The sequence below is a fragment of the Chiloscyllium plagiosum genome, unplaced genomic scaffold (genome assembly GCF_037043375.1).
Source record: "Chiloscyllium plagiosum isolate Xiang-an unplaced genomic scaffold, Cpla_swu_hap1 HiC_scaffold_10, whole genome shotgun sequence".
Taxonomy (NCBI): Eukaryota; Metazoa; Chordata; class Chondrichthyes; order Orectolobiformes; family Hemiscylliidae; genus Chiloscyllium; species Chiloscyllium plagiosum.
In genome coordinates, this window is record NW_028270148.1 from 109,760,673 (window position 1) to 109,774,044 (window position 13,372).

Consider the following 13,372-nt stretch of genomic DNA (forward strand, 5'->3'; position numbering starts at 1 on the left):
CATTTTGGTTGAATAAAGTTGCCAATTTTTATTGATGTATATCTTATATCTTTGTACACACCAATTTTTGAGGCAAATGTTAATTCAGTCAGTGTACAATTAATGTGAAGACCAGACTAAATTTCATTCTTATTCAGTTGCATGTTCAAGATCCAAGTGTGGGGCAGTCCAGATAGGGAGCAACAATGTGATGACATAGCACATCAAAGCACATCATATTTCATGATGCTGCTACTCAAGAAAGCAGGGAGAATAAACAAAACATGAAACTAGATGCATGTTAGGCTGACATCAGTTGTTGGGAAAATAGTGGATTCGCTGATTAAGTCTGAACAATTCATTTTGAAAATCAACACGATCAAGAAAAGTCAACATTGCTTTACAAAAGACAATTGCATTTGATAAGTTAATTGTAGCTTGTATTTACAATCTAATTCATAGGTATATACAGGAGTACAGGTGATACCCTTTGATTTCCAAAATACAATTGCAAAGGTAATGTGGTAATATCATAGCATAGATAGAGAATTGGTTAATAGTTAAGGAGGTAGATATAGGGACTTAGAAAGTAGCAATAGAGGAGACTTAGCCCTTCCAATTACCCAACAGATTCAAAGTTCTTATAGCTTATATGGTGGAGAAAAGGACCTAAAGGGAAAATAATCAAATGTCAGCAATGTGCAGGGACAAATCAAGTGAGAGGATTAAAAATGAAAGCAGCTGGTAGTTGGAACAGATATTAAGTAGGACAGATACCACTCACTGCAACTGAGAATGAGTCATGAAGGTTGTGTTGCCTCCCTGGTGCCAGGGTTAAACACATCTTCTCGAGGTGGGAGGGAACCTTCGAATGAGAATGGAAGGATCCAGTTGTACTGGTCCACATGGGTGTCAACAGCATAAAAGGCAAACTCGCCATAATCCCATTTGACCACAGGGCTGTGTTCTCATTTAACCAGAGTGTTACCACACTTCAACCAAAGGGGTGAGCTTGAGAAGGAGAGTCTTTCATGGTAACTTCAGTTGGTGTCGGAATTGAACCCACACTGTTAGCATCACTCTGCATCACAAATCAGCCATCTAGCCAACTGGGCTAACACCCCCAACAACATAGGGAGGACTAAGAAGAAGTTCTGCTGAGGGACTCTGAGTAGCTTGGGACTAAGTCAAAAAGTAGACCAAAGATTAATAGTCACTGAATTACTATCTAAGCCGCCAGGGATCTAGCACAGGGTAAGTAAAATCAGAGAGCTGAAAATCTGGCCTAAAGATTGGAGTGGAACAACTACAGGACAGTTTAAAAAAAAAAGATGTCGCCTATATAGGTAGGAGATAAGGAGGAATTTCCTCTCTCAGATTGTCATTAATCTTTGGAAATATTTTCCACAGAGAGCACTGGAGGCTGAATAAGTGAGACAGCTTTTACATTTACAAGTGAGCTAGGGGCTATGGGGTGGGGTGGAGTTAATGTTACAATCAAATCAGCCATGCTTATTATTGAATGATGGAGCAGATTCAAATGGGCTGAATAGGCCTAATCTTCGAGAAAGAGAATAAGGATAAACAGGGAATTTTAAAGTTAGTAGGCTGCAATTAGTGGAATGCTGCAAACAACAGTACTGGGATTCTATGGACCTGGTCAAAATGACTGAAAGTTATGCAATTACATTTGTTGACATTACAAGTGAACCTTCTAAATGCTGATGTTCAGAAATATTTAGCTATACCTGTTCAAATATGCAAAAAAATTAGCATGCAGGTCCAGCAAGCAATTACAAAGACTGGCTTTTACTGAAAAAGAACTGGAGAATAGGAATGAGGAAGTTGTGCTGCAATTGTACAAGGAAGAGGAGATTGGATTGCAGATTGCACATCCATGGCTTTCAAAGGCAGATGTACATGTAAAAGTACAGCTGTTTTCAAATTGATAGAATTTTTGTCAATGGTTTGTCCAAAACATGACTTGTAGGATTTACATTTTCAGGATAAAGTCTGGCAGAGTTCTTTGGTGAGGTAAGGTACCCTGGTGAAGAGATAAGGGAGATGTGTCTGGAATGACCTTTGGGAGAGTAAGGAGCCTGTTGGAAGGATTCAAATGCTCTTTGGAATTGTTGAAAGAAAACATGACTGTGTATAAGTAGTAGAAATTTTTTTGGATCAGTTAAGGCATTAAAATCTAATGGGAATTTTCAAGCAGGTAAGACATTTTAACCTCCTGCATTCAATCTTTTTTAAAAAGGTCCACAGTAAAGTGCTTGCTATTTCACTCTGCCTGTTGACCCAAGTCGGATGTTTATTATTATTGGATTTGTGCTGTATGATTAATTACACCTCAATATCATTGTTGAGGTGTTCCTGTCAGTTCACAATTACATTGATAGTTTCAAGTGGTGATAAAGTCTCTGATGTTTATATAATAAATCAACTAGTTGAAGTAAATGTTTTATAAAGGATTAATCAGTTTAATCCAAGCCCACCTAACCTACACTAGCCCACTATCCTCCATATGCCTATCCAATGCCCGTTTAAATGCCCATAAAGAGGGAGAGTCCACCACTGCTACTGGCAGGGCATTCCATGAACTCACGACTCGCTGAGTAAAGAATCTACCCCTAACATCTGTCCTATACCTACCACCCCTTAATTTAAAGCTATGCCCCCTCGTAATAGCTGACTCCATACGTGGAAAAAGGTTCTCATGGTCAACCCTATCTAAACCCCTAATCATCTTGTACACCTCTATCAAGTCACCCCTAAACCTTCTTTTCTCCAATGAAAACAGCCCCAAGTGCCTCAGCCTTTCCTCATACGATCTTCCTACCATACCAGGCAACATCCTGGTAAACCTCCTCTGCACCCGTTCCAGTGCCTCCACATCCTTCCTATAGTATGGCGACCAAAACTGCACACAATACTCCAGATGCGGCCGCACCAGAGTCTTATACAAATGCAACATGACCTCAGGACTCCGGAACTCAATTCCTCTACAAATAAAAGCCAGTAAGCCATATGCCTTCTTCACAGCACTATTTACCTGGATGGCAACTTTCAGAGATCTGTGTACATGGACACCAAGATCCCTCTGCTCATCCACACTACCAAGTATCCGACCATTAGCCCAGTACCCCATCTTCTTGTTACTCTTACCAAAGTGAATCACTTCACACTTACCTACATTGAACTCCATTTGCCACCTTTCTGCCCAGCTCTGCAGCTTATCTATATCCCACTGCAACCTGCCACATCCTTCCTCACTGTCAACAACTCCTCCGACTTTCGTATCATCCGCAAACTTGCTCACCCAACCTTCTAGCCCCTCCACCAGGTCATTTATAAAAATGACAAACAGCAATGGTCCCAAAACAGATCCTTGCAGAACACCGTTAATAACTGCACTCCAAGATTAACCTTTACCATCAACTACTACCCTCGGTCTTCTTCCATCCAGCCAATTCCTAATCCAAACCTCCATCTCACCCTCAATGCCATTCCTCCGTATTTCTTGCAGTAGCCTACTGTTTTAAAAAATTCTCAAGGTCAGGTTCGTAGGAGAGTAGTCTGACACAGAACAAACGACCAAGAGGCGAGTCTGCTAGAATATGAGCATTTTATTCCCCGCAGCGTCGCCACAACCAGGTCTCATACTTACAACGGGTCTGGCTTATACTCACTCTACATGTTACCGGAACTGGGAGCCGTCAGTTCTCGTAGAGCGGTTGCCAACAACCCACGCTCGGCGGTTAAACGTAACCCCGGAGCAGACTCACCGAACTGGAGACTTTTCCAGCTGATATACTCTTTTCCAGATATAAACATTCATGTGAACAGCAGAGCAAGGCTAAAAAACACATTCCATTCTGGTTACATACAGATAAGAAGATTCACACGGGGAGGTGTGTAATAAGATTCACACGGGACTAAGCAACACCTCCATTCCGGTTAGATTCACACATGTATTGGGACATAATTTTTAACCGTTTCACCACACCTACCATGAGGAACCTTATCAAACACCCTACTGAAATCCAAATACACCACATCTACCGCTTTACCCTCGTCCACCTCCTTAGTCACCTTCTCAAAGAATTCAATAAGGTTTGTGAGGCACGACCTGCCCTTCACAAAACCATGCTGACTATCCTTGATCACATTATTCCTATCCAGATGTTCATAAATCCTATCCCTTACAATTCTCTCTAAGACTTTGCCCACAACAGAAGTGAGACTCACCGGCCTATAGTTACTAGGGTTATCCCTACTCCCCTTCTTGAACAAGGGAACCACATTTGCTATCTTCCAGTCTTCTGGCACTATTCCGGTAGACAACGAGGACATAAAAATCAAGGCCAATGGCTCTGCAATCTCCTCCCTTGCTTCCCAGAGAATCCTAGGATAAATGCCATCAGGCCCAGGGGACTTATCTATTTTCACCCTCTCCAGAATTTCCAACACCTCTTCCCTACATACTTCAAAGCCATCCACTCTAATTAATTTTGACTCAGTATTCACATCAGCAACAATGTCCTGTTCCTGAGTGAATACTAACGAAAAGTATTTATTCAGTGTCTCCCCAATCTCTTCAGCCTCCACACGCAACTTCCCACTACTATCCTTGACTGGACCTATTCCTACCCTAGTCATTCTTTTATTCCTGACATACCTATAGAAAGCCTTAGGGTTTTCCCTAATCCTACCAACTAAGGACTTTTCATGTCCCCTCCTTGCTGCTCTTAACTCTCTCTTCAGATCCTTCCTGGCTACCTTATAACTCTCAATAGCCCCAATTGAACCTTCACGCCTCATCTTTACATAGGCCGCCCTCTTCCCTTTAACAAGGGATTCCAATTCCTTATTAAACCATGGCTCCCTCACACGACCCTTTCCTCCCTGCCTGACAGGTATATACTTATCAAGGAAACTCAATAGTTGCTCCTTGAACAAGCTCCACATATCAATTGCGCCCTTCCCTTGAAGCCTACTTTTCCAAGCCACGCATCCTAGGTCGTGCCTCACCGCATCATAATTTCCCTGCCCCCAGCTATAACTCTTGCCCTGCAGTACACACTTATCCCTCTCCATCACTAGAGTAAAAGTCACCGAATTGTGGTCACTGTCCCCAAAGTGCTCACGTACCTCCAATTCTAACACCTGGCCTGGTTCGTTACCCAGAACCAAATCCAGTATGGCCTCACCTCTTGTTGGCCTGTCTACATACTGTGTCAGGAAACCCTCCTGCACACATTGGACAAACACCGACCCATCTAACGAACTCGAGCTATAGCTTTCCCAGTCAATAGCTGGAAAGTTAAACAGTAAGTGAAGAGGAATGTCTTTAAATCAACACCACACAAGGTATTGAATGCTGGCAGCCACTTGCAATTGTGTGCCATTTTTTTCTGAAGGGCTGTCAGATGTTTACATTCTTAATGAAAGATTTAAACAGACAGAATATGTAAACAGGTTGTCTCCAATGCTTAAACACTATAGATCCTGTTCTACTTGTTCTTGGAATCTGGGAATCACTGAAAGGATTATAGGAAGAATGTGGAAGTATTGGAATCATCCTGAATCATCCTCGCAATCCTTTCTTCTATGTCTCTAGGACTATTAGGAGGCCTGTAGAAAACTCCTAACAGGGTGACCTCACCTTTCCTATTCCTAACCTCAGCTCAAACTACCTCAGACGGCGAGTCTTCATCCATCGTCCTTTCCACCGCTGTAATACTATCTTTGACAAGCAATGCCACAACTCCCCCTCTTTTACCCCCACCTCTGACCCTACTAAAACATTTAAACCCTGGAACCTGCAACAGCCAATCCTGTCCCTGTTCTACCCATGTCTCCGTAATAGCCACAACATCGAAATCCCAGGTACCAACCCACGCTGCAAGTTCACCTACCTTATTTCGTATACTTCTTGCATTGAAGTATACACACTTCAAGCCACTTTCCTGTTTACAGGCACCCTCCTTTGAGATTGATGCCATGTTCCTAACCTCTCTACACTCCAGGTCTTGCACCCTAAAGTTACAGTCCAGGTTCCCATGCCCCTGCAGAGTTAGTTTAAACCCCCCCAAAGAGCACAAGCAAACTTCCCCCCCAAGGATACTGGTGCCCCTCAGGTTCAGGTGTACACCATCCTGTTTATAGAGGTCCCACCTTCCCCAGAAAGAACTCCAGTTATCCAGATACCAGAATCCCTCCCTCCTGCACTATCCCTGTAGCCATGCATTTAACTGTTCTCTCTCCCTATTCCTCGACCCTCTATCACGTGGCACGGGTAACAAACCAGAGACAACAACTCTGTTTGTTCTAACTCTGAGCTTCCAACCTAGCTCCCTGAAAGCCTGCCTAACATCCTCAGCCCTCTTCCTACCTATGTCGTTGGTGCCAATGTGGACCACGACTTCGGTCTGCCCCCCCTCCTCCTCAAGGACCTGGAAAACACAATCAGAGACGTCACGTACCCTTGCACCTGGGAGGCAACATACCAAACGTGAGTCTCTCTCGCCCCCACAAAACCGCCTGTGCCCCGAACTATCGAGTCCCCAATAACTATTGCTCTGCTCTTCTCCACCCTTCCCTTTTGAGCAACAGGGACAGGCTCCATGCCAGAGGCCTGAACCCCATTGCTTACCCCTGGTAAGTCATCCCCCCCAAAAGTATCCAAAACGGTATACTTGTTCTTGAGGGGAACGGCCGCAGGGGGTCCCTGCACTGACTGCTTCCTCCCAGTCCCCCTCACTGTCACCAATCTGTCTGCAATCTTTGGAGTTACTACTTCCCTAAAGCTTCGATCTATGACCCCCTCTGCCTCCCGAATGATCCTAAGTTCATCCAACTCCAGCTTCAGTTCCCTAACATGGTCTTGGAGGAGCTGGAGATGGGTGCACTTCCTGCAAGTGTAATCAGCAAGGACGACCATGGCATCCCTCACCCCAAATATGTTGCTTTTATAGGGGAAAAAAATCTACCCAGGTAAGCTTGCGATACACCAGCTTCCGGGTCCGCTCCGCGCTTTTTTTTAAAAAGAAAACTTTCAAATTTAAACCGTTAAACAAACATCACCAAGCCTTCAAGCAGCCACTGCCAAACAGCCCTTACCTGCTCCGCTGAGAGAGTGAGCAATGGGTACAGAAGCACCAGGTGCATGAGGCAACACTGCAGGGAAGTAAAATGGCATGTGCTGGCATAGGGGTTATGAGGAACCCATAGGGGATGAATAGGACAGAAGGTGGCACCAGATGGCATGGATGAAGCATGCAGCATGTGGAAGAGATTGATGGCATGAGGATTAGATGGTTATTTTTTATGCTATTGTTTTCCTAAACACGAGTTAGAGTTGGATCAGCAAGGTGGGCCTTATATGCAGCCTGCCTCCATGCCTTGCAGCACCCGTGGCTGCCCTTGTGCTATTCCCGGCAGTGAGAGTCCAAATCCTGGTATCACTCATGCATCCTCCCACCCCAGAATCAAAAAATCAGAATACATAGAATACTCTCTTCCCATTTGGTTTGCACAGTTGGGCATTTTCCTGACTGTGTGCGCCCAACTTGGGAGTTTGGCCCAATATTATATATTAATGCATGCTGTACATAATCATGCTTGCAATAATAAAGTTGCTGATCAGAATGAATTAATCAAAGTTTTCCATTTATATAATTTCCATATACTACGGAGTTCTGATCGAAGGTTCAAATACAAAACATCAGAGTAGTGATTCCAGTGGGGAGCCATGCTCAAAAGGAACATCAGTCTATGACTATCAACACAAAGGTGTAACCCTATCTCTGACCAGTACTTTTTTCGAGTGGGGCTGAAAGCTTAGCATTAGTGAATCGACCCAGTTAACTCATCACTTCTTTCTGAGGTGCTAACGGCCATTTCCAATGTTTTCAATTTGCATTCCACTGATGTGGGAGTAAATCACATTATGTATAGCCTGGTCAGCATTTAATAATATCATCAATGGAAGAACTAACAGAGTCTCCTGTGGCAGACAGTCAATACTACCATTATACAGCAAATCACTAAGATCAGTTCCCACTAAGATTCCATTTACAGGCCTCAAACTGAATTAGCTTTTTAACAAATTATATTTGATACAAAAAGAGTTTATGGTCTAAGAACACTTTACATTTCAATTAGGTAAGGAAGCTTCAGAAATTCAGAGATTTGAAAACATACCTGGTATGTGTAACAATGTCTGTTAAGGCGCCACCTTCCAGAAACTCCATAACAACCCACAATTCATCTCCAACCAAGTAACTGTTGTACATGTCCACCACATTTTCATGGTGGTAATCGCGCATAATGACAACCTATTTGTTAAATGAGATATCATAAAACTCATATCTCTGAAGCAGACACTACATCATTTAATAATTTACATCCTGTTTGATTACATCTTAAAATTTTGTAATTTTTTTCTACTTTTAATCCATAGTTATAATACCCATATCAGAATACAGAAAATTATTGCTATTAAGACAGACAGACAAGAAATAACCCAACCAGAATCCAGCACTGTAATTTGGGAACTTAACATCTAGTAACAAAAAAAGTATTTATTTTGTACTGTGCAATTACAAAACAATCTTCGATCACTGAAGTCTACTTTAAATATAAGAGGCACAAATGATTATTCCCGAAGTGTATTATAGATCACCCAATTAGTCAAGAGTGCCCTTCAGAAAATGGTGTAAATTAAACGACAAGGCAGAAAAAAAAATCAACTTAGCAGCACCAACAGACAAAAAATAAAACTTAAGGATTCAGAGGGAACCCTCCAATGAAATCACTGATAAAAATGCAACTTGTTTTCCATATCGGCAACAAGTTGAAGGAAGCAACATGTGAGAGAGATGGTGCAAGACCAAGAAAGAGAATCCCATAAGATTTATTGCAGGTTTTGTTTCAAAATTGGGAATATTAAGTTTCACAGTCTGGTGATTACGTCTCAATAATCTGCAAGACTCCTTTATAATTCAATGTAAGACCATTACTTTTAATATTTGCTCCATTGACAATGATCATGTTCTGCATTTAAACTGATTTTCAGACTGGAAGCCTGTGACCAGTGGTTTGCCACAAAGGCTGGTGTTGGGTCCACTGCTTTTTGTCATTTATACAAATGATTTGGATGTAAACATAGGTGGTATAGTTAGTACTTTTGCAGATGACACCAAAATTGGAGGTATCGTGCACAAAGGTTATCTCAAGAGTACAACGGAATCTTGACCAGATGGGCATATGGGGTGAGGAGTGGTAGATGGAGTTTAATTTAGGTAAATGTGAGGTACTGTATTTTGGAAAGGCAAATCAGAGCAGGATATATACACTTAATGGTAAGGTCCTGGAAAATGTTGCTGAACAAATAGACCTTGGAGTGCAGGTTCGTAGTTCTTTGAAAGTCACAGGTAGATAGGATAGTGAAGAAGGCATTGGGTATGCTTTCCTTTATTGGACAGAGCACCGAGTATAGGAGTTGGGAGGTCATGTTGCGGCTGCACAGGACATTGCTTAGGCCAGTTTTGAAATATTGTGTGCACTTCTGGCTTCTCTCATATCAAAAGGATGTTATGAAACTTGAAAGGGTTCAGAAAAGATTTACATGGATGTTGTCAGGGTTGGAGGATGATAGCTACATGGAGGGGCTGAATTGGCTTAGGCTGTTTTTCTGGTGCATTGGAGGCTGAGGGATGACCTTATAGAGGTTTATAAAATCATGAGAGGCATGGATAGGATAAATAGACACGGTCTTTTCCCTGGGGTGGGGGAGTCCACAACTAGGGGCTTAGGTTTAGAGTGAGAGTGGAAAGATTTAAAAGGGACCTCAGGGGCAACTTTTTCACGCAGAGGATGGTGCGTGTATGGAATAAGTTGATAGAGGAAGTGATGGAGGCTGATACAATTACAGCATTTAAAAGGCATATGAAAAGGAAGTTATGGGCTATGTGCTGGCAAACAGGACTAGATTAATTCAGGATATCTGGTCAGCATGGATGAGTTGGACCGTAGGGTCTGTTTCCGTGCTGCACATCTCCATGACTCCGACTCTATTACCAGATAATGTAATTGTAAAGTTAAGCATTCAAAATAGGCTTCTTTGTACAGTCACTGGCCACATGTCACTACTGGCAACTTCATTAGAGATATTGTGAGCAATCGCTCTCACTAATTTCATTTGCTCTGCTATCACTTTGGGTAGAAAATGTACATGTGCAGTTCTTTTGACTCACTTCCCCCAACTACGCCATCTACCTTCCAAGTGTCTCCAATAAAGATAGACAAACCAACATTCTCACATCAATGCACAATCTTCATCTTCAATCTTAACACACAGATTGCATCAAAGAGAACAGAACAGATGAAACAAAGGATTTAGTGTGTGTAAATTGTCAGTTTTAAAAATAAACTGAGTTTATGCTGCCAAAGTAGAGAAACACCTAAACTTAATGTTAACACATCCCTAGCAGAATCAAGGTAAGTTACTTATGATGATTTATAAAGTTCTGGTCTTTGAACAATTAAAAGATTTAGCAAGGCACTTGGGATAAGAATTTTGTTCAAAAAGACAGGAAAATGAAAAATTTAAAAGTGTGACTAGTGGCTTATAAATGGAAATTGAGGTCAATGAAATAGATTTATGAGTAGTAAAGAGATTAAAATTGGAGCACCAAGGGAAAGGAAAGGAAAGACAAAGAGAGACAGGAAAGAGAAAGGAAAAGAGAGGGTATAGCCAGGAAAAAGCAAGGAGGGATATGAGAGCAATTTTTTTAAAAAAAGGCAGGAAAAGAAATTTGAACTAAGCTCGAGCTGAGGAGCAGGAACCCTGTTACATCATATGAAGACGCCACTGACTCAGACATAAGGGAGGTAATTGGTATATCTAGTTAATTCGCAAGTTTTAGAAGGTATAGGCAGATGTTTTCTTTATCTCTTGAGCAGGAAGCTCAGCAGTTAAAGTAGCTTTTCAACATTAATCCCTATTACCACAGAGTAAGCTTTCGGGGAAAATGTGCAAGGTTTAATTCATTGTGCCTGAGGTAGGTGACAGTGATTACCAGTAAGTGCTCACAGCAGTTAGTGTCAGTGGCATGCTGTCAAAACCTCTGTACCTTCCAGACATACCTGGAATTTGAAAGGCTTAAGCAGTTTGCTTTTGACCAGTGGTATGGGCTCTTAACACAGCAGCCGATTATCAAAACCTTGATGAATGAACTCTCCTTGAGGGTAAAAATTCTCTACCCTTCCTGACAGTGAGTGACTAGGTCTAACCAGGCATCCACACTAGCTGATAACTATGAGCTGACCCACAACCCTTGTATCAGAAGAAACCCTCTCCTTCTCAACCTCAACAAGCTGAAAGGACAACTGATTTGTGTGTTATGTTCCTTATTTTAGGGTTTAGCAACTAATAAACTCACTCTTATTAATTTAACAAATTGGTCCTTTGCAAACATAAATACACTTGGCCCTGGGAGGCATCCTTTTAAACTTTGATGTGACTATTCAAAAGGTGGGTGAATAAAGAAAGGAAGCCAGTTAATCACTCCCAGCCCAGAAGCTTAACAATTTGGGGTATCCATCTGGAACAGTAACAGATTGGAGAGCGTTACCACTGACCTTGCAATGCAGCACAGAAGGAGGCTGTTCAGCCCATCATTGCTGCGTTTGTTATTTGAAGTGGCAGTCATGCTTAGTCCCAAACCCTCCCTTTAGATGCTTAACCCTGCAAGCCCATATCCTCAAGTAACCAACCCCCTTTTACACTGATTTCTGGAATCACTTTCTACCATAATTTTAGGCAAGAACTTTACAGATCCAAGTGATTGAAATTTCTCCTCAGTTCTCCTTTAGTTGTTTTGCTAGATATTTGGAAACTTTGATCTCTGATTATTGACCCATATACACAAGAATTACCACCTTTGGCAATCTCGTCTGTGAAACTGTCTCACCTTGTATACTGACTGGGATCAAATGGACCTCGTTGATTATGAGGTCCTTGGTTGGGGTTGTTAACCTGGGCCAGTCAGTCAGAAAAGCCTTGGCTGACCAATACAACCAGGAGATGAGATTCTCCTCAGTTTTGAGAGCTGATTCTGAACTGGCTGATCACAGCTCGTGTACTGTACATGAGTGGAAAAATAGGGTGACTTGGTGATGGACCTGGTCTCTGTGCAGCTATTTCATTTTGGGAACTTCTAGCAAGTCATTTTTTTCGAAGGAGAACTTTCCCAACCTCCCTCCAAAGTGTACTCCTTCATTAGTGTAAACATCTTTTCTGAGATTTTAAAATATAAAAACAATGAGTTTTTTTTAATTCATCCACAGATGTGGGTGTCAGTAGTTATGCCAGCATTTATTGCCATCCCTACTTGTCCAGAAGGCAGTTGTGGGTCTGGAATCTCATGTAGGTCTGAAATCTCATGTAGGCCTGGAATCTCATGTAGGCCTGGAATCTCATGTAGGCCAGACCAGGTAAAGATGGCAGATTTCCCTCCTTAAAAGGACATTAGTGAACAAGATGGGTTTTTACTGACAATCAACATCTGTTTGATGGTCATAGACTCTTATTTCCAGATTATTATTGAAGTCAAATTCCACTATCTGCCGTGGTGGTATTTGAACCCAGATCCCCAGAACATTACCTGGGTCTCTGGATTAACAGTCTAGCAATAATACCACTAGGTCATCGCCAACATGCTATTTCTCCAAGTGGCTTGTTAATTTTTAAATCATTTAAGTGAATTGTTGTACCCTATTTAAGAAACTGTATGCAGGTGTATATGACTATCACACTCTTGCTCCGTATCCATTGTCTCATTTAGAGTATATTTATCTTTCCATGTTGATGATCCCAAAAGGCACTTGCTTCACTACTGAGCTTTGCCTGCTATGCTTCATCCCTTTCACCAGCTAAGGGTTACCCTAATACTCAAAGTTATCCAAATCAATACCTAGTACTATTACCCAGTTTTCATTTCTTCTTCCATTTTTGTAATCCCTACACCGATTCTTAATCATTTACAAAAATGAGTAATCTTAATAACTTTAATATTTGAATTATCTCAAAATTTTTAAAAGCATGCCCCCCATGGTGTATACACACCCACCCACAAATAAAATAGCCTAAGAAGTGAATATTGAGACCTGCAGAGAGAGATTTGGGGAAGGAGTGGTTAAAAACTAGATTGAAAGGACAGTATTTGAGAAGGACATTGACAGTGCAGGGAGAAGTGCAGATATATAGGAAGAGATTTGCAGACAATGGAATTGGAGATTCTATAAACCAATGATGGGCTGAAATAATGGAATGTATATAAAACATTAATGCCAGTGGAAAAAGGGTATGAAGCCAAAACAGATT

General features: G+C 41.7%; 1 protein-coding gene across 9 annotated transcripts in view; it reads right to left on the reverse strand.

Annotated features, from left to right (window-relative positions):
* Positions 1-13,372, reverse strand: part of pak5 (p21 protein (Cdc42/Rac)-activated kinase 5) — a 212,078-nt gene that overhangs the window by 15,267 nt on the left and 183,439 nt on the right. For all 9 annotated transcript variants that reach the window (XM_043696602.2, XM_043696601.2, XM_043696600.2 and 6 more), the window contains one exon: positions 8,188-8,321. In XM_043696602.2, coding sequence (XP_043552537.1) covers positions 8,188-8,321 — 134 coding nt within the window. The remainder of the gene's footprint in view (positions 1-8,187; positions 8,322-13,372) is intronic.